We start from the raw sequence: 26,455 nt of genomic DNA, 5'->3' as shown, positions 1-26,455 counted from the left end.
CTGCCCGACGCTGCCCGACGCTGCCCGACGCTGCCCGACGCTGCCCGACGCTGCCCGACGCTGCCCGACGCTGCCCGACGCTGCCCGACGCTGCCCGACGCTGCCCGACGCTGCCCGACGCTGCCCGACGCTGCCCGACGCTGCCCGACGCTGCCCGACGCTGCCCGACGCTGCCCGACGCTGCCCGACGCTGCCCGACGCTGCCCGACGCTGCCCGACGCTGCCCGACGCTGCCCGACGCTTATATTGGAACGTATTTAACTTTCTACTCAGTTTTTGACGCATGCACGCTGTGATTAGAGTGCTGCCGAGATTTTATCTAAAGAACCGTCAAAGGATCATCATCTCGAACACTCTAATTTTGAGTTAATGAAACACGACATGAGATTTCATTTATATTTATTTCTACTATATTTTGAAGTTATTGTAAAATCAATTAACTATTTTTTTAGTTTTTTTAGGAAACTATATAAAAGGGCGTGCACGCAAATATAGCGTAAAATAATTAAGGCAAAATATAAAAGTTGCAAAATATAAAAGTTTGAATTTTGAAGTGAATGGCGTATTTTCGTATTGAATATAATTAGTTAAAGATTTGGAAAGAATCCACTCCCTTCACATTTTACAAATTAAATTCTGTTATTTTGCTGTTTGGGCCTCACATTGTGTTTAGAAGACCTGCTTTTGGCTTCGTGCTGTATGAGGTTTCGTATTTCAAGTCACACTGACGTCATTCTCTCAATTCATCTCACATGAGGAATCTAAGCACGATTTTTATAATTAATGGTTAATTGCATAGTTCGGAATAAAAGGCTTGTTTTTATCTTTTTAATTTAGTCGTAATTGTCGGAAACAGACATTTTCGCCACAATATTTCGGAAGAAAATTTGTCTTTATTCTCTGCATGTTGACCCCAAATAACATAGCAATAAATTATTCTAATGCATCAACCATGCACTTTGACATTTTCACGACAAGTCGACAATTACGTATAATTGAAAACCAACCTTAAGTCAATAGCGTTGGAATAAGTCGAGATCCCAATATTGTGATACTGGTTAAGTATTGCATGAAATTGTCTTTTCAGGAGACTTGTTTCCATGCAATTGTATGCAAAAATGTATACTTTATAACCATATGTCAGCGTGGAATAAAAAGGATATTGCGGCTGGTGGTTGCACATGGGTGATTCTTATTGAATTGTTATTTTAAGTAATACGTAGTTGACGATCCTAATATGACTGTTAGTCTGTTACGATGCAGATGTTTTAATCTTATGGACATTCTCTTCATGCAAGTCCGGAATTGTGTTGTTGACAGCAAAATATCATGTTCTGTATCATCGCATCTCTTTGATAATGACATATACTTTGAATTCAAATTGAAGTTTATTTATATGCTAATAAGCTTTTGATAACGGCGGTAAATAAATTGAACAATTGGTTTCCATTCAGTGTAAATGTTATGTTTGAAAGCATTCTCGTCAGAGGATAGCGATAATACATTGCTTGCGTAACTTACGTATCATGGCTCGTATTAAAGATAAATTCGATCGAATTTCTCGGCTACTTTTGATGTCATGTTTATTCATCAGTTGTGGTTTCATGCAAGTCGCTTTTGGTACAGTCGATAGACTCGATAGTGGTGCTGAAACAAAAGGTTGGTTCACGGGTACAAATATATATATGTTATAATAATATTATTTTACATACGAAAGAAAATTCGCTAAAGAAAATTTATATAAAAGGTTTAAACGTGGGCTGAATCTTGGTCGACAGAATACGAGCAGCATGCATGTTCGGCGGCATGAATATCTTCTTATATTACGTATATATCATTCATATGTTTTCCAATACGGCCTGTTATACAAAATTTACAGTAATTATAACCCTTGAACCCTAATATCATACGTGAAATTAGTCTGGTTTGACGAAGTTCTTTGTATGCTATATACGAAAACACTACCGTATATATATAAGTATTTCGACTCATTAATGAAAGCGCATATGACTACATAGTCGATTAATTTAAATCTCCTATATGCATGTCGGGCTTTATGGACAACCCCGAACTGAACATTATAAATAATATCCAATTTTACGTAATAATTACAGTATCACACTCAGTCTCACTGCCTAAGACATTGATATTGTTTGAAGGCTAGAGAAAGTGTGCGAATATATAGCGTGGTTGCGGTATAAATAACTTCGCATCAAATGTTGTCAAGGAACTATGTACATTTGAAAAATCTCTCACGGTCGTTTTCGCCTTAGGGCCTTCGTCATATGAGTTACTTTAGAGAATTTCCAGGCGAACAATCGCATTTGTGGCATTGCAGAGCATCGAGAAGCTTTTAACACCGCCGATTTCACGCATATATACCTTTGATGAAAAGTGCTTGTGTGGGTTTTATATATACCAAATATAAATCTCTCAGTAATATGCATCGGAGGCAATTTTTTATTGGTTTATTTATTATTTACGCTTTTCTTTGAGTTCAATATTCAATATAAATATATAATTATTTTCATTCCTTGCCGACAATCACAAGATTTTTAGCCAAACAAGACGCTCTACATGCATGGAGATTATTTTATGACTATTTATGACTGAAAAAGATGACTATTTATGATGAAAGATGATTTATGACTATTTATGATTAAGAAGAGATAAATGTTGAGAGACTTTTTAGCCTTTATTATTTCTTTGCCTTAGAACACATAATTATGTAATGTAATCGTTATAGATTTCTGCGAGTATAGTTAAATATACGATGGTAATTATAATGCACGCGAAGCTTTGAACTGGAAAACATAACTCGCATTAGTCGCATATGTCCCGTTTGAATTAGGTGATTTAGGTCCATTTGCCCTGGCATTTTTGCCGCAATTCAAGATGCGATTGTCTTATTTTCTTACACGTCAACACGGAGTCAAATTACATGCAAATATTCATCTGAAGTCATTAGAGTTTTGATATAACTATATTTGCTCAAAAATCGCACCAAAAATTGCATGTACATAAACGGCGTTGATAAACGTAGACAGTGACCGAGTGACGCCAACATCTAATTAAAACCGTAAACCTGCATGAGATTTTAATTATCTATCATTCAATTATTACCGCATTTTGCAATTTCCTATTTTAAATACTGAATTTCAAAACATGATTTTCATACCGCAACCTAGCTATATGTGAGCGTGTAAAACGAGTTTGTAAATAGACCATCGCCTTTTTAACAACGTTTTCATTCGGCAAATCACTGTCAATCTGGCCATTATTTTATCACAGCTTGAAAAGTAGTCGCAAAAATAGTTAATTTTCGTTCCAAATGTAGTAAAATGAAGAAAATACAGGCTATAGCCCCGTGATCGGCGATGTATTGTCTGTGACCAGTGACAAGGAATATGTATACAAAAAAGCAATTTATTCTCAAGTGATCACCGACAATGGCCATCGCCGACCGTCTGTGACGTATGAGAATCAGGCTTAGTTGTTAACCGTGTAATGTGACAATTTTGTACCCAGGGCCGGTACCCAGCGGATGTGAAAGACACTGGATATGAGGTTGGCGTTTGGGGGGCAAACTCGTTTGATATATAGGAGCTTTTTAGTCTATGCGAAATTTGGAAAATATACTTGGAAAATAAACATCAAACCATGACTTGACAATGACTTTGAAATAGAGTCGAAATATCACCTTGAATATTGTGTCTTGTTTTTAACAACTCATATCTTGGGTTTACAAGATGTTTATTTTCGGAGAATGTTTTCTTTTATAATATGTTCCAAGATCAGTATGCATGCATAGCTTCATATGCTGGTGATGCCAGTTAATGGGGATTTTAATAATTTATCGACATAAAGTCAGTTTGCTTATATTTCAAACCGGTTAAGCACTCTGACTTTTGTCATTTCAAATGTCACACATAATCACCTTCTCAAGCGCTGCTGATAACTTTTTCACGGTGAGGTAACTGAGGTTTTCGTCAATGTTTTGTAAACGTTCGATAAATTGTACATTTTAATTGAACAAAAGTCTGTAAAGGGAAAATCATTAAGTCGTACGCGTAAGAAATGTCAAATGTTTTTCACGATATGTATGGTCACTATTTTATTGTGTTTTCTTACCAATAATCATAACCAAAGCCTTGTGGTTTACTGATATATATGTATTATGGCGGACAATCCCAAAACACCTGTTTTTCTCCTTTATCATTTAACTGCTGCGCCGCAAACTCTATTTACTCAAACTATACGATTTTTATTGTTACACATACCTGTAAACAGAAATTAATCACGTCACTTAGGCAGTTCCCAGGCTATTGTGGCTCTCAGCGCCATTGCAGCGGGAATAGGACCGTGTTTCGTGCGGATAATTCAAATACATGCTATTGTGACGAGGACTGTTTTAGGATTTTCTCCGATTGCTGCCCGGATTACAAAAGACACTGTGGTTTGCAGGATCGCGTGGCGACCGAACAAACCAAGTCGATATGGCAATGCGTTGAATTCAAGTGGTCTCCCGTCCATCCTTGTAAAATAGAGGGCGTGACAGGAGTGTGGATGATTAAGAAATGTCCGGCAGATGTATCCTTCAACTCATTGAGACCAAAGTGTGAGAATGCTACATCGGATCTCTCGTATCCCGTCGAGGACTTTCTTCCGGTGGTAGGTACGAATTCCATAACATATAGGAACAAGTACTGTGCTTTGTGCAATGGTGTCAAGAATTTTATGATGTGGGATCTAGGGGTGTTTACCTACGTCATTCCGCCGGAGGAATTTGACTTTGATTTAACGATTAAATTTATCGTGAAAAACGGAGGAAGAATTGAACGCGTTTCACCCCGGCCGGAGCAACCGCGTAGATTTTGCTTGGGGAGGAATTATATAGACGACTGTGCTTCCTCTATCCGTGATCAAAGATTGTACAGGGGTTGTGTTGATGGTCCTGTTGAACTTGTTACCGATGCAGAATCGCCGTATACATACTTTAAAAACCACGCATGCGCCCTATGCAATGGGTATCGTAAGGCCACGGAATGGAAAACAGCTCAAGTTTGTAACCCTTTACTGCCTGAAGGCTTCTCCGTCGTGTATAGCTCTAAGGATGAAAAAGCAACAACGAATATAGTCAAAAAGTACTGTCCTTCCGGTACGGTTTACGATGAAAATTTACAGTTTTGTCGAAAGGGCTACATCATTTCATCCAGTGGTGAACTTAGCAACGAGTATTTGGTACTATTGTGGTTTAAATATCGTAGAAATCAAGCAACAAGTGCACATTCTAGACTTGAAACTGTTTTAAAATCTGCGTTGTCATCTCACTTTTCACTTCGGGCTGATCAAATTTCAACAATGACACTCAGTAAACAAACAGAGAGAAATGACTTACTCGTTGCTACATTTCGTATTACACTGACTCCATTTCAGACCCTTGTCATGGCTAACCAAAACAGAACTAAGTTTAATATTTCCCACGAGAATACTGAATTCTTAAAACTATTCAGCTTTTCGGATAGTTTTACAATGGAACAAGAAAATATCAGCTTCTCTGTGGTGAAAATGATTACAAAACAGCTTTCCTGCTATGGAGAAGAAAATTTTCAACCACATGAGTACAAAATTGACAAAAACAACGGAATTGTTTTTATTAATAAAACAGGAAGGGAATTCTCCCTCAGTGAATATACACTTATTGAAAAGAACGATGGAAATATTACATTGTGTAGTAAATTGATCCTTTCAAACTGCAGCGATGGAGCATATGTGCCACTCGACTCTTACGAGTATGTGATTTTTCCCAACTTGACAGTGTACCACAATAAAACCAGAAGTACATTCAATTTTGGGGAGTACCTTATTGACACAAACTCAGACAAAGAACATGGAAGGATCTCAGCTTTGTCTAAAAACTCTTCCATATCTGTTTGTTTGAAACTCAGGAATACTTTTAATGAAACTGAAACAAAACACAGCCGAACAACATCAAGTCTTGGTTTACGAATTTTAACATTGATTTGTTTCACAATTTCTATTATCTGCCTCAGTCTACTCTTCATAACTTATGTATTATTCCGGGAATTAAGAACAGTTCCGGGAATGAATTTGATGAACTTAAGTGGCTCAATGGTTGTGGGAGACCTGATATGGTTGATAGGGACGACTCATTTTGTCGGGACACTGGCGTGCGAAGCCTTGGCAATATTGGAACAGTATTTCCTCCAAGTATCGTTTGTAGCAATGTCGGTGATTTCCTTTCATTCCTGGCGGGTTTTTTCACAACCCATAAAAGGGAGGATCGCCAACAAATCGAAACGTAGATTTGTCATCTATTCAATAATTGTGTGGTTCGCGCCCGCCATATTTGTGGCGATATGCGTAATTTTGGATAAAACTGAAACGTTTCAAGTGGATTACGGAATCGATTGTTGGTTGGGGACTACAAAGGCTAAGCTGTTTTTATTTTTACTGCCGCTTGCTTTATCACTGCTCATTAATATTTGCACATTTATACAAACAGCAATTAGCTTATCGCGTCATCAGAAGAACAGACAAACTCTACACCGCAAGGAAAGTAAACAAGACCTCGTCATTAGCGCAAAGCTTGCAACGATGGTTGGATTTCCCTGGCTGTTTTCGTTCTTTGGTATAATGTTTCCTAACGAAGAAGCATTTGACTATTTGTTTGTGATCTTTGTGTGCCTTCAAGGACTGTACATAGGAATGGCATTTGCTTTTAACAAGAAAACTCTAAAACTGTATAAGGATTGCCTGAGCTCTCACTCCGTGGGAAAAAGATCTTCATATGCCACAACTACCTTTGAAATGGCAAGATCTACACATTAGTCGCAACGTAAATACCGTAATTATTGTGAACATTTCTGCAAAGTTCGCTAAGAAAAACACAAAATCGGTTTTTGTTGTATTGTGATGTACGATAATAAAATATTTACCATGATTAATGTGTGATTAATTACTGTACTGTGGAGTACAGGCTTCACTGCGCTGTATTTTTCACTGCTTTTACCTTACCCTACTGCTATGGCCTACTACTCTGCTGTATTTCCACTAAACATACGTTACTTACCTCATCCTTCTGCTCTGACCTCACCCTACTACAACGAGCTCCCCACTGCCCTGACCTCACCGCATTGCACTGATCTAACCTTACTCCTGTGATCTCACCCTGTTCCATGACATCACCCTACTGCACTGACCTCACCCTTTTGCAGTGCCCTCAACTACTGCTTTGACCTCACTGGCTGAACTCATCCTAATTATTTGAGACCCCTTGCACTGACCTCACCCGGCTGCCCTCACCTCACCTTACTGCACTGACCTAACCCTACTGCCGTGATCTCACCCGGCTGCCGTGCATGACCTCACCCTATTGCACTGACTTCACCCTACTGCTGTGCTCTAAACTACAGCTTTGACCTCACCCTACCTGCTGACCTCCCCTAATGCTCTGAGCACCCCCCCCACACTGCACTGGCCTCATCCTACCTGCCGACCTCACCCTAATGCTCTGAGCCCCCCCCCCCCACACTGCACTGGCCTCATCCTACCGCACTGACCTAATCCAACTGCAGTTACTGCAATAACCTCACCCTACTTTAGTGAGCTCGCCCTACTCCACTGATCTCACCCTAATCTACTAGCCTCGCCCAAATGCAGGGTACCGCACCCTCTACTGCAATGCCTTCAAATTACTTCAATAATCTCAAAGTAAAATGAAGCTCTCAGGGGGGCAATAGAATATATTCAGGCAATAACAGCGTCATGTGTGCGAGAATCGGCCATTTAGGTCATAATGTTCAGGTTCATCGCGGTAGGGTAAGCACGGCAGTTATTTTTGCATAGTGTACTTTCAAACCCGAGGATTTCATTACCTGCAGTATTTTCATCTTCATCAATCAATATTTTGCAATCGGATTTTATTTCATGGTCACTGCGCAAACAACAATGTTTTTAAAGAGCTTGCCAGGCGATGTGGACTCCAGACTTCGCAGGCATGATTATAGTTTTATATTATGCAAATCCAATATGTTTACAACATTATCGCTTCACTATATACTATATATTTACACTAAATAAAAAAGCTAAAAATGCATTGTTCCAACTCTATGTGGCTTATGTGTGATTATTGGCTCGTATTTTCCAAATACAGCAATACTAATTAGTGATAACATATTACAGTTCTATTATAAATCTCGCATCAAACGTCAGTGCAATATTTCAGCTAATATTAAATATTTTCACCATTATTATTCTTTGGATTTTCTGTCCAACCTCTCAAACTCCTTGCCATTTCAAGACTGATGCGTACAAACATGTACATTGTGGATTTTTAAATCTCAGCCTTTCTCTTTGATCAAACGGCTGCGATGCCAACTTTGAGTCTCAAGGGCCTTTTTACCGTCTTTTCGTACTGTTCTTCACCCATTTTGGCCTCGTGGGATTGGACATCCTGATCACGGGAGTATCGCTGAATATCGACTCTCTCATCCAATTTATGTAGAGTTTCGTGGGATCTCAACACGACGCCGACAGTTACCTCTGACCAAGATGGGATCTTGCATATATATTTCACGTTATGGTCTAATGACGATTACGAAGTTACCTTACAATGTAGGTAACAACATTAATAAAAGTACCATTCCAAATGGTAGACCAATTAGGTGATGTTTATGTAATCACGTGAAAAATGAACTAGATCCTAGTAGTATCCAATGTATCATCCGAGATATCAATTGACTCGGCTTTTAGTGTGGTAGGAACCTTGGAATACGTTGTCTTAGGGTAGGCTGTGTTATGGTCGACACCAGTACTCTCAGGTCCATTCATACCATTGTGGTCCATCTTGATCCCACCTTCCTCCTCTTCATCCCTAGCTCTCAACTCTTGTGCTCTTTTCTCTTTCTCCTCCTTCTCTTTACGACTGGCTTCTGCAGCTCGGTGTTCGTTCTCGCGATGGTAGAAGTAGTTGAAGTTGCTCACCTATACAAGAAATGATCGTAGTCTTACTTTTCTATATTATGAAAATACGGTAAAAAGGCGCTGAAACTTTTTCAAAACTTATAAGATAAAACTTTTTTTCCAAAAAAAAGAAACAGACTCAAGATAACTTGAATCTTTAAACATTCATCAAATCTTAAAAGCAAGGCTGCCGCACATAGCAACTTATCAAATTGCCGCCATATTGAAATAACTTAAAAACAGGTTGTCTATTTTGTCTTTTCAAAAACGAACGGGAGTAAAGATGCTAATTGAAGCAGTAATTCATGCTATACTTACAATAACCGGTACTGGAAGAGCAATGGTCAGAACACCAGATATTGCACAAAGTGAGCCCACGATCTTTCCCCAAAGCGTGACCGGTTTCATGTCGCCATAACCGACGGTCGTCATGGTCACCACCGCCCACCAAAATGCTTCGGGAATGCTCTGAAAGTAAAATGAAATAACATGAAAATTTAGGCTACATTCAGTATTTTGGCATTTTTGCCGGTAAACACTTGTTTATTGCCCTATAGCAACAGACTATCTTCAGTTATGACAAGTGATCGGCGAGGAACAATCCAGCTTAACAAGCGGCTCTTAGGTTTTTGTAGTAATTGTAGTGTAACGGAAGCTTTCTAGAATGGCTATAGAATGAATATGAGCAGTTTTTAGCGCTTGTAGCGTGAACACGGTTGCTTTGAATGTTCGACCTCGATTACGTCATTAAATATTATTTAAATAACAATCTAACCTCAGTAGCTGGTGATTAAATGCCGAAAATCAGTGGAGTAAAAATCTTAAAAGCCAGTTAAACACACGTGTTTGTGAAGTATATTAAACCATCAAAACATGTCGCGTCTTTCAACGGCAAAAAAACAGAAGCTCTTTCAAGGTTCTTTTAAGTGAATAACAAGCGTGTTACAAACATGTAAATGTGTCATAAAAAGATTAAATTCACCCAGTAGGCAAGTCAATTACATATGATTACAAGAGATTGAAAGATAATTAAGTACATTTGCATAAGGTATTTTCAGTTCTCGAAATCTTCTCGAAACTTCGCCTTTATCAGCGCACTTAAATGTTTGTTTCAAGAATGCATGCCGATGTTCTGTCAATCAAACTGACATCTCTTAGCTGATCAACGGCATGAAAAACAGTAGTTTAAACATTTGTAGCAAATTCTACGTTCATTGTGCAACTTTTAGCTAATCTCGATCATTTTAATCTTCCGAACAGGGAGCAGACATTTAAAATAATTGTTGTTTAATTATATGGTCGTTGTGAATATGCTGACGTTATGTTCGGCGATCGGAAGTACCCAGCATGGCTGAGATACAATGAACAACAATTATCAACGGTGCTTGTCTTTGTCCTTACATGAAAATATAATTATTTCTTTCACAGCTAGAACTACCAAGAACTAATCTCATGCAATACGTGCACTCGTTGTGATAAAGAGGGAAATTAATACGTACAGACCCCTTACTTTGCTTCCACCTTCTCCATGGCGGGCGAGGCGAATGCTGCAGAGCTTTGTTATCACTATGAGCATGCTCCCATTAAAATGTGGAACATGATAATCGGAATAAAGCTGTTACTTTGTTAGCAGAATGCGTTCAAAACAACGAGGCGATAAACCAAAGGCATGCTTGCAACTTGAATTACGGTTATTTAAAATCGCAAGCTGGCGTTCGCCAGAAATGAATAATCTATGAGGTTTGCTGAAAACCTCAGAATTTATGGCTGCTGAAAAATTAAACAACCCGTAAAATATCACGCCCTCGCATTTGCTACTCACTACTGACACTAGATGTACCTGTTAGTTAGGCTTGTTAGGTATGAATTTGTCACTCTATAGTAATTCACACAATTAAGGTGTTATATTTGACTTAAGTTCCTACAAGGTGGTGTAGATACTCTCGATGAATTGGCAGGATTCCGGCTTAGTCAAATTGTAGTTTCACTGGCGAAGCGACAGTGAGATAGTATTCAAGTTGAGAATTTTAACTATATAAAGATAAAAATACATAAAAAATTTCTGCTTTAAAATTTGCAGCTTGACTGAAGCAAATATTGATCGGAGGTTTTGTAAAAAACATGCGTAAAAATTCCATACGTTTTAATGTTAGTAATCTTCTGATCACAAGATCTTTCCAACCTGAGTTATTATCGCGATTTGTGCTAAATTTCAGGCTTTAATTCCCCCGATCCAAATCGTTAATAGTGAATTGCAGTTACAAATCGATCGTTGATTACGTGCAATGCGACTTTTTTGTATATTAGCAAAAACTGTCATCCCAACTCGCAAAGAGGAATTTGTGTCAATAAATCTTCGAACCAAAATTATCAACAGATAAAACAATACGTCAGCATTTTGGACCACAAGATGATACAGATTACGTATCTAAAACGATAACAATTCTATCTTTTTTTCACCAACATGAAATTGTGATGCAAATGTGACGCCGAAGATCCTATAATTATAGTTACGGGCATTAAAAAACTCGCTTCAGTCAAAATAATGGTCAATAAGTTATGCATGCATCCTGAATTCGACCAGAATTTCATTTGCATACAACATGTGGATAAAACAGTGTTATACAATAATTGTCGCTCAGTTAATATACGAAATCATGTCTTAATTGTGGTGAAAAATTGCTTTACAGCCAAATTTTTGTGATCAAAAATATTTTGTCAGTTCTTTTCTAAAAAAGCGTCTTCTAACTTTTTTTATATTAACGTACTTTCTCATGCACATGCAATATGATGTTGCTTGAAACGACAAAACGTATCAACACGAAGTCCGGTTGAAGTTGACTATTCTGATAGACATGATGCACGGCATTAGATACAGATATTTTTGTAAAATCATTTCAAAAACGTTAAAGCTTGTGTTTACGAGGAAGGAGTGCATGTCGGTGAATTTCTATATAGTAAAGGGTTTTAAGAGTTTTCCTAAGAATTGGTTACAGGACCTTGACTTATTTCCCGGCCCCTCCCCAATTCCCACGCATAAATGTTTCCTGCAAGTCGCAAAATGAACCCGTTAAGACATCACAGATTCACAAATCGTCGGCAAAATATCAATCTATTCAATCTTTTCATTGTATAAATGCAATGTCTACGTGCACAGACATTTGAATTTCAAAATATTACGTTGATACTCCAAATATATAGTCCGCGGACTTTGTAATGTCGGTCGAGGGTACAAAATTTTCAGTAAAAACAAAAAAAGAATTCTATATGTATCCATCTTCGGCGATTTACAATTCCTTTATTTAATTCTGAAGGGTTTTGAAAACAAAATAACTTGTTTGCCTACCACACGTTAAACCACAAGCGTTTAAAGAAAATAAACTTTAATTTAGGTCATAGAGCGATGAATAGAAAACCAAGTTGTCATGTCATATAGCCATACTTATTTATGAACTTTAAAGTGTCCGAAATATATTCAACATTTATAAATTGAGCTTAAATTCTCGTGTCTCTGTGATAAAAATTGATTGTGTGAAAGCGGTAGTTTTTAAATTAACAGGTTTTGGCCGGTGTGAAGTAAACATTTGAACAAATTATACATTCAAATTTGGATTTAGTGAATTGTCGTTTGTATCCCTTCGCATTCGGCGTTATTAAATTGTCCATTCTTCTGTAATTTTATTGAACAAATCAAGGCTTGTTTAAAATTTTCATCTTGCTCAAATTCTATAGTTCGAAATATAAGACGATGAGCTTACATTCCGCTTATTACTTCATATTTCATGATTTGGATTGACTCTTCAGATTGCATTGAAAACACTGGAAAGACAAATCTTTAAAATTGATGTGATGAATCAGACAATGACTCGACAGGCTATTGAAGTTGCTGCAATGCATAATACATTACAAGCAAGCTGGAAGGAATAAGTTATTACATCCCCTATAGCTCTGATATCAGTTTTTGATATTGGTTAAAAGATAACTCCGATACAAATCAGAGAGTTATTTTTATGTTCTATTCTTTGTTTCTCATATTTCATTTCGTTTCCGAGGTAGTGTATAGCTACACGACCCGCGACATGACTCACATTAGCAGTTGTTTTCAAAGCCATTTAATGTTTCTATATAAGTAAGTTTCCCCTTATGTTGAAAAAAAAGTCAGTTTGTATGTGTGTGTTGGGTTGCACACTATCGGTTTTCTTTGCAAGTTTATCATAAGATAGCGATAATGCTTCTAAACGCTACAATTACTTTGAAGACTCGACTTTCAAAACGAAATATGTTTAAACAAATAACTCGACGTGAATATGAATTCGCATTAAATATTATTTCCACCTGCTCGTAAAAGCTAGATCTATATTTTGTTTATGTTAAATCGTAGCCTGTTACAATAGTCGTTAAGGAAGCTTAATGTTTTGCGGGAAGAAATGCCTTTAAATTGTAAAGTCGTGAATTTGGGGGGAAACAAAATAAGAATTGTAGAAACGTGATATCGCTTTCTTTGTTCGGGTCTCAATAAACGGTGGTTAGCAACAGCAACAGAAACATCAATCATGCTGCATTAAGTATAAACGTTTTTGTTAATTGGGCCATATATGATGACTAATAGTTTTACACTAAAATAAAGGCATATATGGAGCTCAATTTTTAGCAGACATTTATGCAAGCGTCTCAAACAAAAGCAGACTCCGATCATGTATATACATAACTGGTTCATGTTATTTATGTAAACTATCAACAAAATTGCATAACATATAAAATTATAGGTCCGAACTTGTTAACAATCTAGCAACCTGAAACTCTTTCGAAATTGAACTCTTTTACTGGGAGGTGCAGCTGGGCTGTCCATTCCCCGGAAACTTGAGATGTTTCGTACAAGTTGCCCGGTCTTTAGTATCGATGTGGATACACAACTACACAAATGTAGTTTAAGAATTCTTTGCTAAAATGGTCGGAAATGGCATCAATTAAACTTACCCCAAAGTTTGTTCCCTGCTCTCCTCCTTCAGCATAATAAACAGCACTGGAGAATAGAATGACACCGATGAGTAGGAAAAATATCAGTAATCCAAGTTCACGAAGGCTGGCGCGTAGCGTATGGCCAAGAATTTGAAGCCCTCGTGAATGTCTAGAGAGTTTAAATATCCGGAAGACACGAACCAAACGTATGACTCGTAGGACACCCAAACTCGACGCCTTTGAACTCTTCATTGGCAGGGTAATATAATACGGTAAGATTGCTACTACATCGATGATATTGAGAAACGAACGCAAAAATACAAGCTTTTTCGGCGAAGAGAAGAGTCTTACTAAGTATTCAAATGTAAACCAAATAATACACGCAGTTTCGAGCCCAAACCAAGGCTGACGACGCTCATCTTCGGCCTCTCTTTGGACAGTGCCATTCACAATTTCTTCCGGTTTTGGTCGAAATTGAGGCAATGTTTCGATGCAAAATGTCACAATGGATATGCTGATTACAGACACTGAAATAATAGCTATAATACGAGCGGCCAAACTCGTATCTGGGAACTCAAAGAGCTTCCAAATCGCTCTCTGTAATGGATGGTCCGGTAGGTCCGGCTTCTCTTCCTCTATGTAACCTTCCTCTTGCTCCACACGCTGTAATACATCGTCTCCTAGTTCGTAAAATCGTATTTCGTCAGCGAATACATCCATTGGCACGTTATTAGGTCGTAGTAGCTTCCCCCGGGATTGGTAATAAAATAATATAGCATCAAACGCCGGTCTATTCCGGTCGAAGAAATACTCCTTTTGATTCCGATCATAGTAACGGGCCCGTTTCGACGGGTTTCCCAGTAAACTCTCTGGATATTCATCCAAAGTTTTTTGTCGTGTTTCAAATTTCAAACCCGAGACATTCACAACAACTCGCTCTTCACCCGACTCGTCGTCGTTGTTGTATGATTGTGTTTCATCATCTTGGTCGGGGTTGTGATGTCGCGATAATACGACACCGCCATTTTCTGATTCCGGCAGCGAGCTGCGAGGTTTGCCGTACTGTGTGTCCATATTCTTATCTTGCCTCTCGCTCCATGTTATATAGCGTGTGTCCGAAGGATGATTTCCTACAAACAAGAGAGCAAGAAAGCATCGCATTCAGTATTGAAGACCCAGAGACCGATTATAAGTCCATTACGGCATTATCAATTCGCTTTCACACCACAACACTATACATAAATTCGATGTATAACACAATCATTCGCACACACAAGGACAAAGCGTCTCCCCTCGTTGAAATACAAGCAACACTGTACAAACGTTCACCTGCATAAATTATTTATTTTGCCCGACATAAACTTTTTATTTATTTATCCCGTGAATAAATTACACTCGTGCCGTTCAGATGTTCAGCAACGTACAATAAGCGGCTAAAAGTGTTGACAGGCAGGCATCGCTTAATACGCCTTCTCTTGGATGTGGGTCACGACCTTGTTGAACAAATTAAGATACGTAAGCCTTGACAACGTAAGGTTAAGTCATAAGTGATAGGTGTTTGTAGTCTGTGTAAATATTCAGCATTATCGCAGCGCTGTGTTATACAACAAGAGCAAAGTTTATGACATAGCAATTTTATTAAAATGTCCATTTGCCAGGTATCTCGCAAACTTGGCAGCAAGGACGTCGAAAATAATTATGAAAGAGATTATTATGCTTTGATGAAACTGTCAAAGCACTTGAATCTTTGAGATAAAGCTGGTTAAATTTTCGATCCGGTTCAGTGAATTTATCGAGAGGAAAGTGTAACTATTTATCGAAATTATAATGACAATGTATAGCCATATAGCTTTAATAGCAAGTCGCATGCTATGGTTGTGAGGTGGCCGAGTCACCGCGTACAAAGTAATTCACTTGTCAATATATATACGCGCTAGTTATAGGAAAGACGAAATTATCATCATAAATGATTAGTCTCAATCTAATGCCAAACTGCATGGCAACTGACGGCATACGTTGTATCGCTCATCTAAATTTTACGTTATCTCTATTATCGAATCAATATCCAGAAGAATAGGACACAATTCAGGCGCAATTCGCTCTATTTGGAAACAGTTTCGGTGAACTTGAAATGTAATTTCGGTTCATAAAGCACGCATAGTTGCCATGAACGGTCAAAATTGTTCGAGTATTATTCAATATTCAATGACTTTGTTCTTGTCTGTTGGCTTAATAGTAAGACAACGTATACTTCAAACAGAATCTACAAACGCGTGCAATACAATGATGAAATTTGCGACGCTGTGCTTGAATGAATCTTCGGCTAGCATATCAGATGATCGGGACAGAATAAAATACTGAAAGATTATTCAAAATTTCAAAAGACAATTTCCAAATGTTTCAAAACGAAGGCAAATCCTATCTATATTCCAAGTGTCGTCGCATGCTTACTTTACCTAGCATTTACCTACTTGCATTGGGGTTAATAGGAACATTTAAAATGACCCTAACCTCAACATCCAGATAAGTAAACTGCGTTAGCCATAATTATTACACGGTGCTTTGCCATTTATCATATGCTCATGAGTTTGTTATACTCACGCAAAAACTCAAGTATTCAGGTCGCCGTTTGAGTAAACATATATTTAGGCTCTTAATGATACAAGCGGCATAGATAGCCGTGGCGGTTGTACTCTGTCAAACTGCCAGAAATTCAATGACAGACAGTTCATTTCTTAATGGATGCATGGGAAAACGGCTCTTGACGATTAGTAACTACGATTTGCTTCATGTGTTTAATATATGCAGTTGAAGTGCCGCATTGTCTGAACTTCATTCAACAGAAATTATTCAAGATCAAAACAAAAACTCCCGTACGCATGTATATATATATATATACTTCGTGGTGAAGACGACAATCTAACAAAGACCAACTTATGCATGGGGGGTACTTACGAATATTGCTATGTATACCAGTCCAATAATATGACCGTTCTTCCTTAAGTTATATTTGACCAAACAGAGCGATTTTAGTCTATTCATGACACAGGGTAGAACATGCAGGTTTAAGATTCGGTTAAGGGCTGCTTTCCACGTACGCGTTTTTCATTTTACGCATGCATGCACTTATACACGCACGTAAAAAGGTAAAACCCTAATTGCATAAAAGCAAGGTGGTGAATAAATCGAAAGAACTTAGTTTTCCGCATATCGTTAAGTATAGCTATGCATTTGCTTACCTATGCATGTATTAAATGATAAAAATTTGAAAGCGTTGAAAGTTTCTCACGGTAGGCTCGGCGAAAGGCAAAACTAGAGTTGTATATAGGATTTAGAAATAGTTTAATTCCCTTGTAAAAAAGCAGTGGTATTCAGCAAACGAGCAAACTATCTCCTATAGCTATGTATGTTGTATACAGGCAGACAATCATATCGCTGCATGCAGAAAGAGCGTATAGAAACCTATAAGGTTCGATAGGCCGGTTATTGAAAAATGTTGATGTTCTAAATAAAATATTCAAATATAACTTGAACTTTGGAAAGATTTTTGATGATTTGAATTTTCTACAAACGTGATCCTTTGACGCAATATAACGCGGTATTGTGCGTCATTAGGTACACAAAAACAATATGATCAAGCAATCTTTTAGACAGCAGTTAAACGTCTACTCATAGAGATCAAGGTCATTATTCCAATTTTTTACACTGCGGCCGGTCTATCAAACCCTCTGTGAAGGCTCCGACAATATCTTCAAAGACTCACAATATATTGAATGAAAACCCCTTCGTTCACAGGTTTAAATTGTTTCAAAAGTTTTAGGTCTCAAAGTAACGTTCATGAAAACTGCTCAGTATAGGATAAGAATCTCATATAGCCGCACAAGTTAATATCAATGACATATATGACATTCATGCACGCAGCGTACCTTCTAACCTTAGTTGACCATAGTAAAAATAGTCAACAGAATTCCAAAACGTGCACAGAAATTTAAGTATTTTTTGAAATAATATAATTATAGAGAGTAGCTTTTTATAATCCAGTAACTACAACGGAAATTGAATTTTGAGACTTTTATCACTGAAAGCTAAAACACGGACAGATATCTCCTAGCGCTCGGCGAATAAATCAGTCTCGTCATGATGTCGTCATCATTTGGGGTTCAAGTGACGTTTTTCTGTGTGGGAATATTTTGCGATTGTTTCCGAAAGCTTCCCATAAATCAAAGTAAGTTGTTCATTAATTTCTAATAAAACTTTTTTTCGAACACAATCACGATAGATATCCAACACGCGTCGTTTAAACGAACCACCTTTAGGGAAATCTTGTGGTTTGGAGCGCGAGTTGAGGCCTACAATGTCAATCTCAATTATATATTTCTTAAATAAGAGATGATGGCCTACAACTGGTGATAATAGTTTAATCAGAATTAAAGAAGTAAATAATTTTATTGCCATAACCACAATGCTTCCAAATCCGGCGTAAACGGATTCTGAATGTCTCAGTCTCAGAGAGATATCTGTTGTATAGGGCCGTATAGCTAGTGCGCAACGTTACTCTTTTTTTAATATTGTCCTGTTATGATAATGCACATACAAGAAGCTGTCCGGTGATGAACTGTGATTATAGACATTAGAATATAACTGATTTACATATTGGAAAAAAGAAAAATATTAGGATATTATATGTACGCACAAAAATATTTGATAACTACAATTTGAACACTTCCAAATCTCTTTCATTTCATGTATAAACTTAGCATGATTTAATCAACCTTAAATATGCGGCAAAAGAGATTTTTGAACGTAGGCTGTTCTTAATGTATTCAGGACTGGAGCGGCCACAACACCACAATTTGAAACTCAGTATACTGTCGTACGAATTTTCGCATTTTATACATTTGCTTTGTTATAACTAACATGACCGGCTTTTGCATTGTAACATCATTATACAGCAACCTTGGAGGTCTTTTATTTTCAAATTGTTTTGAGTTGCTGAGCAGTAAGATCTAATAACATGCATTTGTATAATGCCATATATAACATATAATTTGATCTCATTTCTCAAAGGCAAATGAAAATAACAATATAAGAAAAAAGTGGGATCCTTTATACTTTTACCAAAGCAGGAATAAAATGTTTGTTGGGGCCAAATCAATCTCCATTAAAGAAAGAAAGAAATACAAATGTACTGTACGTGCAAAATTTACGCATAAAATATTTAACAACTTTAAAAACAAACATGTTTTAAGTATGAATTTTTCCTTCTGTTCTTTGCCGACTTAATTAACCTTTATTCTATTGCTGAGTTTGTAGATAACTGGGTTGTTTCCATATAAAGTAAACATGTATACTAGGACTCTTGCCAATTTAAATGATGCGATGAAATTGAGTATTAGCAAAAGTTGAAGAAGAGTTAAAGAGAGTTGTAAACGTCCGGTGCAAAACGGTTCCGGCCACGATATCAGTATTTAATAAAATATAATGCAGCTAATGGCGGTTAATAATTGTTTGTTTCTCATACTTATGTGATTCAGCTATTAATCGTTGCAAACAGGCCAAGTGATATACTTGCTCTTGAGCCGCGTGAGAATTTTTTTCTTTCAAACGTCGCACTTCTTATACGTGCCGACAGCGTAAACATTTTGGACATAACGCCTAACGGTGTCTAAAATTAATACCTTTGTAGCTTTATGCTTTTTGTATTTGGGTTAATGGATAGCAGCTATTATTGTAATACCGTTTATCAAATGCATTATATATTATCATATTAATGCCGTGCTGGGTGTGTTTTAACGGCGGCTATAATAATAATTAGTATCCCCAAATAATCCCACTTGATCTGGACATTTTACTTGTTCAGCTCCCAAGAATTTCATGAACATATATAATGGGAATTAAGGAAAACGTATTATGATGGCACGTATTTATCAAAAATTTAACCACCTGCGTCAAAAAATGTGGTAGCTATAATGCTATAATTATAATTTAATAGATTTTGTGTATACTACATTAATAATACATAGTTTACTTAGTTTTCGATACACCAAGCAATATTGGGTTCAGTTTATTTTCCACAACAAGTCTGGGACTCGGGCAAATCAGTTTTCCGATAAGGAAAAATCAGATCATGGAGCGATTTATCTGCATTGATTTGAATAATTAGGTGACTGCATAAAATTGCACTCGGAAAATGCCGAGAAAATCATCTAATTCTATAGAAAACTAAATACTAATAAAACTAAATTTACGAAACAATTAAAGTCAAAGAATAGTTATTTTGCCTGATATAAGTAATGAGGCTGAAACATTACGTCGAATAAATAACTAAACAGTCAACTGAGGATAAGGCCAGTTTCGACTTCATCCGTATCGCAACGTAACGTAGCGTATTTCTTTGTTTCCGAGGTATTTGACCAGAACTAATGACTTTAAAACAATGAGATACGCTACGTTTCGCTACGATACAGTTGGAGTGGAAAACGGCCTTAATGTATATAATTTAGGTCCGAACACTGCGAACAATTTGCAATGGGTTCGCTGCGATGATATCAGCAAATCATTCTATTATTTTTAAAAAAAACTGGAAAAGTAAAGAGTAAATTTGCATGCACATTTCGAAGACATCAAAACAATACGAAGAGTGTAAATCGGTAAATATTCGACTTCATTTCAAAGGCATCTTCAGACAAAGCTAAGTACAATATTTTGACATATCATTCTCATAATATATTCTCAAGATGTCATTACATTCAGAATTCAGTCTTCGCTTTTCTTTTTCAAAGCTAGAAATATTTATGCGAGGGAAAATAATTTTCGCAATCTTGAACATCTCTTGATTATATATTTTGAATGTTTAACAGTAAATAAAGTTTTCTGCAAAGTTACATGGAAAAGTGGAATAAGAATGTTTAATTTCGCTGGTAATTTTGTCTTTGTAATCCTTCTTCCTCTTTCAGACTACGAGACTGAAGTTCACACCTCTGAACTTCTCATCGCTCCTAGTTTATTCAAATTTCAATAATGATGTCTAAGCGTAAATAAATAAACAATTCCCTCTAAATTGCCAACATTATAAGAGTCTTTGTAAAAAAACTGAACGCGTCCCCCTAAATTAATTATTTTTAGCAAAAGCGCTGTTAAATGTGCTAAGAGAACGATTGGCTCATGCAATACAGGGCAAAAATGTAATCGTTGGTCTTGTGGAATAATGAATTTTGTTCTCTGAATTAAATTAAACAAATTTGAGGTAGCCAATATTGGCCATTACGTAACAGGTTGCCTAGCAACGGAATGTTACCTGCTACAAGACACAAAAATGTCCTTACTTATTTGTGTATGTCGGCACGTAGGATTCTATAAAACTCTTAGTTAGAAAACCTTATTCCATCATTTAAATTAATTTTCATTCAAACTGAATGAATATTCAAATAGCTAGATTTACTAAACAAAGCGTTCTCTGTTTAAGGAATACATACACACACGTAGAATATACGATTTAAACGTCAGCCGCTTTGTGTGCGTATAAACAGCTGTCAAACAGGATTATGGGTTAGTCTGTTAAGCATTTCAATTCACTTGTTATCATGATTAAGGCTGAAACACATCAAAGAATCCCTATATATTTTCGCTGAGAGACAAAAGCATTGTTTGTCGTACAACACAAAAGCATTTTGTGCCATATAACCCGTATGCAGATCGTGCTTTGACTACGTCTCTATAGCCCGCAACATTTATCGCTTCGTACTAGATACGATTGTGAATTCTATAACTCGCTCGTTCAACCTGATGCTAATAAAAACCATAGAAGGCATTTAACTGGGTTATTTTTAGTGGGCTTTTGTGACCTGCTGTATGAGGAAAAGATAACCGATAAATTGCATATGTTTTCCGCGACAAAATCTTCTTGACTTACCGTCGTCAGCAGACGATGGGTGCTTGAACGCTTTCCGCCAAGATACCCCGCTATACCTCCGGCGTTACACGCCATGCAGTTCCACGCTTAGCCAACTTTAAATGCAAGGTGAGTTAAGAAATCCTGATAACTGGTCTTCGGCCGATTTTGCGATATAAAACTCAAGAATTCAAAAACAAACTCGACGCTATTCAACGGTTTATCGGTAAATCGTCCAAATCTATTGATTTACGTCTTCAAATAATGCATATAATTCCACGGGAACATGTCCAAAATTAGTAGTATATACTCCCATCCACTACGTTGTATTTTCTTGCACAGTCTTCGCGCGTCATTTGGATAAACAACGTTTACATTAAGCGTGTTGGCTTTGACCAAATAAGGCGTGTAGCTAGCGGGTTTACATGGCCCTCGCACTTTGAGATATTCGTAGTAACCTTGAGTATAGTCTCAGAATCAAAAAGACTATAATAAAATCTTTGCTCGAGTAGGCTTGCTTGAAATAAACAAACGAAAGATCGATTTCCGACGTACTCCTGCTCGTCTGTTTTTCTAATTATTAATTTGCCGTGGACGTTTTGTAGTTTATCAATAATTAACGAGCAACAAGTACGAAATGTGGAATACTTAGTTTATCATCGAAATGTGGTTTTATGTACGACTTTCAGATAAAAATTGAGATGATTTGAGATGTTTTTGTCTTCGTTTTCGACCTCAGGTACATGCAAACATTCTAAACGTTTCATTTCGAATAAAATTGTGCACAGCTGTCGTTGAAACAAGCATTTCATAACAGCTGGGGATGTGCATGTCTTCTAAAGAAAATGAATAATTCCAAAAGTTTTTGTCCGAGGGTCGGGTTTTCGTATATTTATCTTGTATTAATTCTAAAGTGTCCTTGTGCCATGTCACGTTAATTTAGCATGGTCAGGAAACCGAAAAAAGCATCCGAAATTTACGAAGATGATAACTCGACGCTGGGTTCGGCGGGAGCTTTAACTAGGGGTTTAGTACCTTGTATCGGAAGATGATCCCTGGTTCAGTTTTCCTATTAACAATAAGTAAGCAGCTGCTGCATAACACTGATCTCTGTTGATCTCTGGACCTCACAATTGGGGCGTTTTATTTCTTACTCTAAAACTGTGTTTGTCGAAATGAAACATCAGACGTTACTGCTACAGGACGTGAAAATGGTGCATAAGGGTGAATGGCGTTCTACGTTTTTTAGAAGGGAAAATTATGATATCATTTTCACGCCATCATCAGTTTTAGTCGTTTCTCAATCTACATGTAGAGGAGGGCGCTGAGGAGGTTTTGTATATTAGCATTCTCTCTATTAAGCCCCCGAGGGCTTATTCTTTCCAGACTCTTTGGAGGGGGGGTTATTAAAGAGGGAGGGTTTAATTGAGGGGAGGCTTATTTAGAGTTATCCATAAAATCTCAGACAATTTTTCGCAAAATGTAAGCTTATTAATACGTTCATAGTATTATAGGAAAACAAAATACACATCAACACAACAGCAAGTTTTAAAATGTTGAAGTGCAAGTACAACAGTTCCAACAGTTACGCTTCAATGTATTTCATCATCCTCATGCATCTAATGGGGATGTTTCTGTTGGTAACTTTTTCAAACTTCCAAAACCCATCCAACAATTTTTTGTCTTCATGTTCATGCACTGACAGCCAAAGATCATACATTTCTTTTAATACTCCTTCATTAGTTTATTCCAGCTTATGTCTGCCGCTTAGATGTATTTTGTTTAACCGCCAGGGACTATGACGCCGTTAACTTTACCCTGGTTTAGAATGTTATTCACGGCAGGTGTTAGGTGGCAGCTAAATGCATCCCATGCAAACAGGTGACCTCCACCGAAAGAAAAAGTTATCGCGTATCACGTTGCAAAAGAATTACTCCGTCAATGGTTCACCTATCCACCCGTTGTCACTGCTTGTTAGAATAAACTTATTTTTAAACCGTTCATTCAGCTTTTTTTACCTCGCGCTTCGCCCCTTTAAACATAATGAATGGCTTCTTGGTGCCGTCGGCCGCTATATTTTCTTTTTTTAGTAATCGGAATTTAGTAAGATTTACTGTGTGTGTTACTCGTTTTTCAATTGAAGTATTTCAGATCATATCGTTCCACAATAATGTATGCACATTATTAGTTTGTCAACAATTTGATCGAATCCTTTTCGAGCTATAGTTGTACACCGTCTTACCGTGAACCCGTTTTTTTTTTAAACTTTTCAAGCCATACGTCGCTAAAGTTTAGTGCAATGATGTTCGGGCTTCTTTTTCCATTTCTTCCTGCAGTTTTGTGGCTATAACCTTGACAAATTTTCGTCACACTCGTATCCTGTGCTGCGTCTCTCAACCATCCACACCAACAAGTCTTCTTCCAATTTATCCGAAGTGATATGTCTCCCGCCACCATCCAGTCGTTGCCTTTTCCAACTCGAATTTTTTTGAGCTGTTCAGATTCTCCCTTTTTGTTTTCCAATATAGAATACTTTTCCCTCAATCTTGTACTTCTTGGATGCTGCATGGATCGAGCTGGCTTCAGCAAAGTGGAGGTTTCCAAATTCAAATCGGTAGAATATCCACATACTTGATCACTTTATGAGATGTTGATTTCAACCGGTCTTCTTACATAAACGATTTGGAATTTCTAGGTTTTTTTTATCAAGCTATGCACTTACAAGCGATTATACAATATGAACTTGCGTTATAGCCTGAAAGATTTTCAAGAAATCAATCACAGATGCAAATCGCACCTGATTGGATTTTTTTTGTTTGCATAGTAACGAAGTAACGGATCGTTTTCCCGATAATTTGCAAAAGGGATAGTTTTAGTTTCATTGTATCAAAACTCAAATCAGTATGCCGATTGGCAAGAGTTCAAGGAATATCCTTGGTCAAACTATTGCAAATTCGAAACTGTGGCTCGTGGGTGTCACATCTACAAGAAAGTCTGGAAGCCTGAGATAGAAAGAAGCTCGCGTGCAAACATGATAGAAGGGAAGAAGTAAAGATTTTCGACGACTTTGCAATTGGCGTTCGCAAATTGATACCGTTGTATTGATCTCAACTGCCCCAGAAGAAATAATTGTGGGCATGCATTTGCCCATTAAAATTTCGTTTCTAAATTTTTGGAACGTGGTGGGTGATCCTTACAATTCTCACCGACCGGAGCAACGTTTCTTGAAGATGGACTGGTGGTCCCGGGACACTATTTTGCTTATTCGACCAATAAGAAACTTATAGATGTGCAACATAAGGAACTACTACGCCGAGTACTACTGCACATAAATTGAATTGGCAATTATGGATCAAAAAATCAAAAACAAATTACTTTAAATAAAAAGTCGAATATAGGAGACTTCTGATACACGGGGGACGATCTTAATAGATGGGGGGGAGGGGGGGCGCTTAATTGATTTATTCTTCAAAGGGGGCATTTGGGAGGGAGAACTAAATAGAGAGAATGCGGTATAATTATATTTACAAGTTCTATTTACAGTCCCCCTTCCCTATCAAGTACGCCAGGACGATGCGAGGAAAGAAGGGAAGGGAAGGGGGGGGGGTTCTAGTGGATAGGAACTTTTAGAATTATGCAAACTAAAAAGTGTTAAAAAATTTTTCTCGTTTTTCGGTCTGTTGTTACATGATTCTGGTGTCTGCATTGGAGTTTTTTTACCAGACGATTGTGCTATTCTTGAGCTGGTGCATGGTTGCATTCCAAGATTTTTCGAAAGCTGTGTTTTAGCGCGTTCCAGCGCAATACTTTTTACAGATAATACTTGTTTGACGTCCTTTTCCTTCCTAGTAAAAGGCAAGAAGAAAGCTACATCAGTTTTCCCTGCTTTCCCTTCTGTTCCGGCGTCCCAGTCTTCCACTACGTCAGCATTGAAAAACTATGACAACTAACTAATAGGAAATGACATTTTGATGTCATTTGAAGACTGGAAACTAATTTCACTGACCTGAGCAGGCCGATTGTGTAGAAGGTTAATAATTCATGATTGAATTAATATAATTAACTAGAAATACATGCATGCAGCAAACCCTCGCCATTTCAAACGAAGCAAAATATTTCCTGAGCTAGCCAGACCTAACCTTCAATATTATGAAATGTCCTAAATGTAAAGCCGATAGCTGATGTTTCAAATTTTTCGGAAACAAACACAGTCGTAAAGATGAAGTGAAATCACCCGTTTTTCTGCTGCTTTCCGTTGCATTAAGTTATAGAATTTCACAGTTTAAGTGAGAGTTAATAATTCATTATAGCTAAACCTTCAAAACATCAAAACAGCACAAATAATATAAATAACCAAGCAGTGAACGTCGAATGTTGTTTTTCGATTATTAAATTCATGCAGTTATTGCAGTCGACTCTATTAACCTTTAAAGTGATATTTGTTATATTAAAACTCCGAATTACACTTTTAAGAACTCTTTTTGAAGTTAAAACGATGATGTAAAGCCTTAAATAGTGGGTCACGTCTTCGCAAAACCGAGCAAAACGACATACTGTACCAAGGTCATAAAATGTATTCGTACAGCAAATACGAAATAAACCTCGAAATAAACAAAATAG

General features: G+C 37.3%; 2 protein-coding genes across 5 annotated transcripts; one reads left to right on the top strand and one right to left on the bottom strand.

The window, feature by feature from the left end:
• The first annotated feature begins 1,037 nt into the window (after positions 1 to 1,037).
• Positions 1,038 to 6,937, top strand: LOC114535506. Its single transcript, XM_028556803.1, has 2 exons — positions 1,038 to 1,659; positions 4,311 to 6,937. Exon 2 carries the CDS (start codon positions 4,567 to 4,569, stop codon positions 6,850 to 6,852), a length of 2,286 nt encoding a protein of 761 aa, XP_028412604.1. The 5' UTR covers positions 1,038 to 1,659; positions 4,311 to 4,566; the 3' UTR covers positions 6,853 to 6,937.
• Positions 6,938 to 8,634: 1,697 nt separating this feature from the next.
• On the bottom strand, positions 8,635 to 22,535 carry LOC114535507 (potassium voltage-gated channel subfamily A member 2-like). 4 transcript variants are annotated; one of them, XM_028556805.1, is made up of 4 exons: positions 21,857 to 22,535; positions 13,963 to 15,074; positions 9,304 to 9,453; positions 8,635 to 9,006 (listed from the first exon to the last, which is right to left on the bottom strand). In XM_028556805.1, exons 2-4 carry the CDS (start codon positions 15,016 to 15,018, stop codon positions 8,719 to 8,721), a joined length of 1,494 nt encoding a protein of 497 aa, XP_028412606.1. In that variant the 5' UTR covers positions 15,019 to 15,074; positions 21,857 to 22,535; the 3' UTR covers positions 8,635 to 8,718. The 4 variants fall into 4 exon arrangements, with proteins under 4 accessions (XP_028412606.1, XP_028412608.1, XP_028412607.1 ...); XM_028556807.1 differs by lacking the exon at positions 21,857 to 22,535 and adding an exon at positions 16,456 to 16,567; XM_028556806.1 differs by lacking the exon at positions 21,857 to 22,535 and adding an exon at positions 15,274 to 15,699.
• Positions 22,536 to 26,455: the final 3,920 nt, after the last annotated feature.

This window comes from Dendronephthya gigantea, unplaced genomic scaffold, assembly GCF_004324835.1.
Source record: "Dendronephthya gigantea isolate DGI-Jeju-01 unplaced genomic scaffold, DenGig_1.0 000120F, whole genome shotgun sequence".
NCBI lineage: Eukaryota > Metazoa > Cnidaria > Anthozoa > Malacalcyonacea > Nephtheidae > Dendronephthya > Dendronephthya gigantea.
This window is presented reverse-complemented; position numbering and strand designations above follow the sequence as displayed.

Bases quoted from the DNA above. Each gene is read 5' to 3' on its own strand.
- LOC114535506 (XM_028556803.1), top strand. From the start codon at position 4,567: ATGATTAAGAAATGTCCGGCAGATGTATCCTTCAACTCATTGAGACCA.
- LOC114535507 (XM_028556804.1), bottom strand. From the start codon at position 15,105: ATGCGATGCTTTCTTGCTCTCTTGTTTGTAGGAAATCATCCTTCGGAC. The intron at 9,454-13,962 runs GTAAGTTTAATT...TTTTACTTTCAG, and splicing joins AGCAGGGAACAAACTTTGGG to AGCATTCCCGAAGCATTTTG. The intron at 9,007-9,303 runs GTAAGTATAGCA...TTTCTTGTATAG, and splicing joins CTCTTCCAGTACCGGTTATT to GTGAGCAACTTCAACTACTT.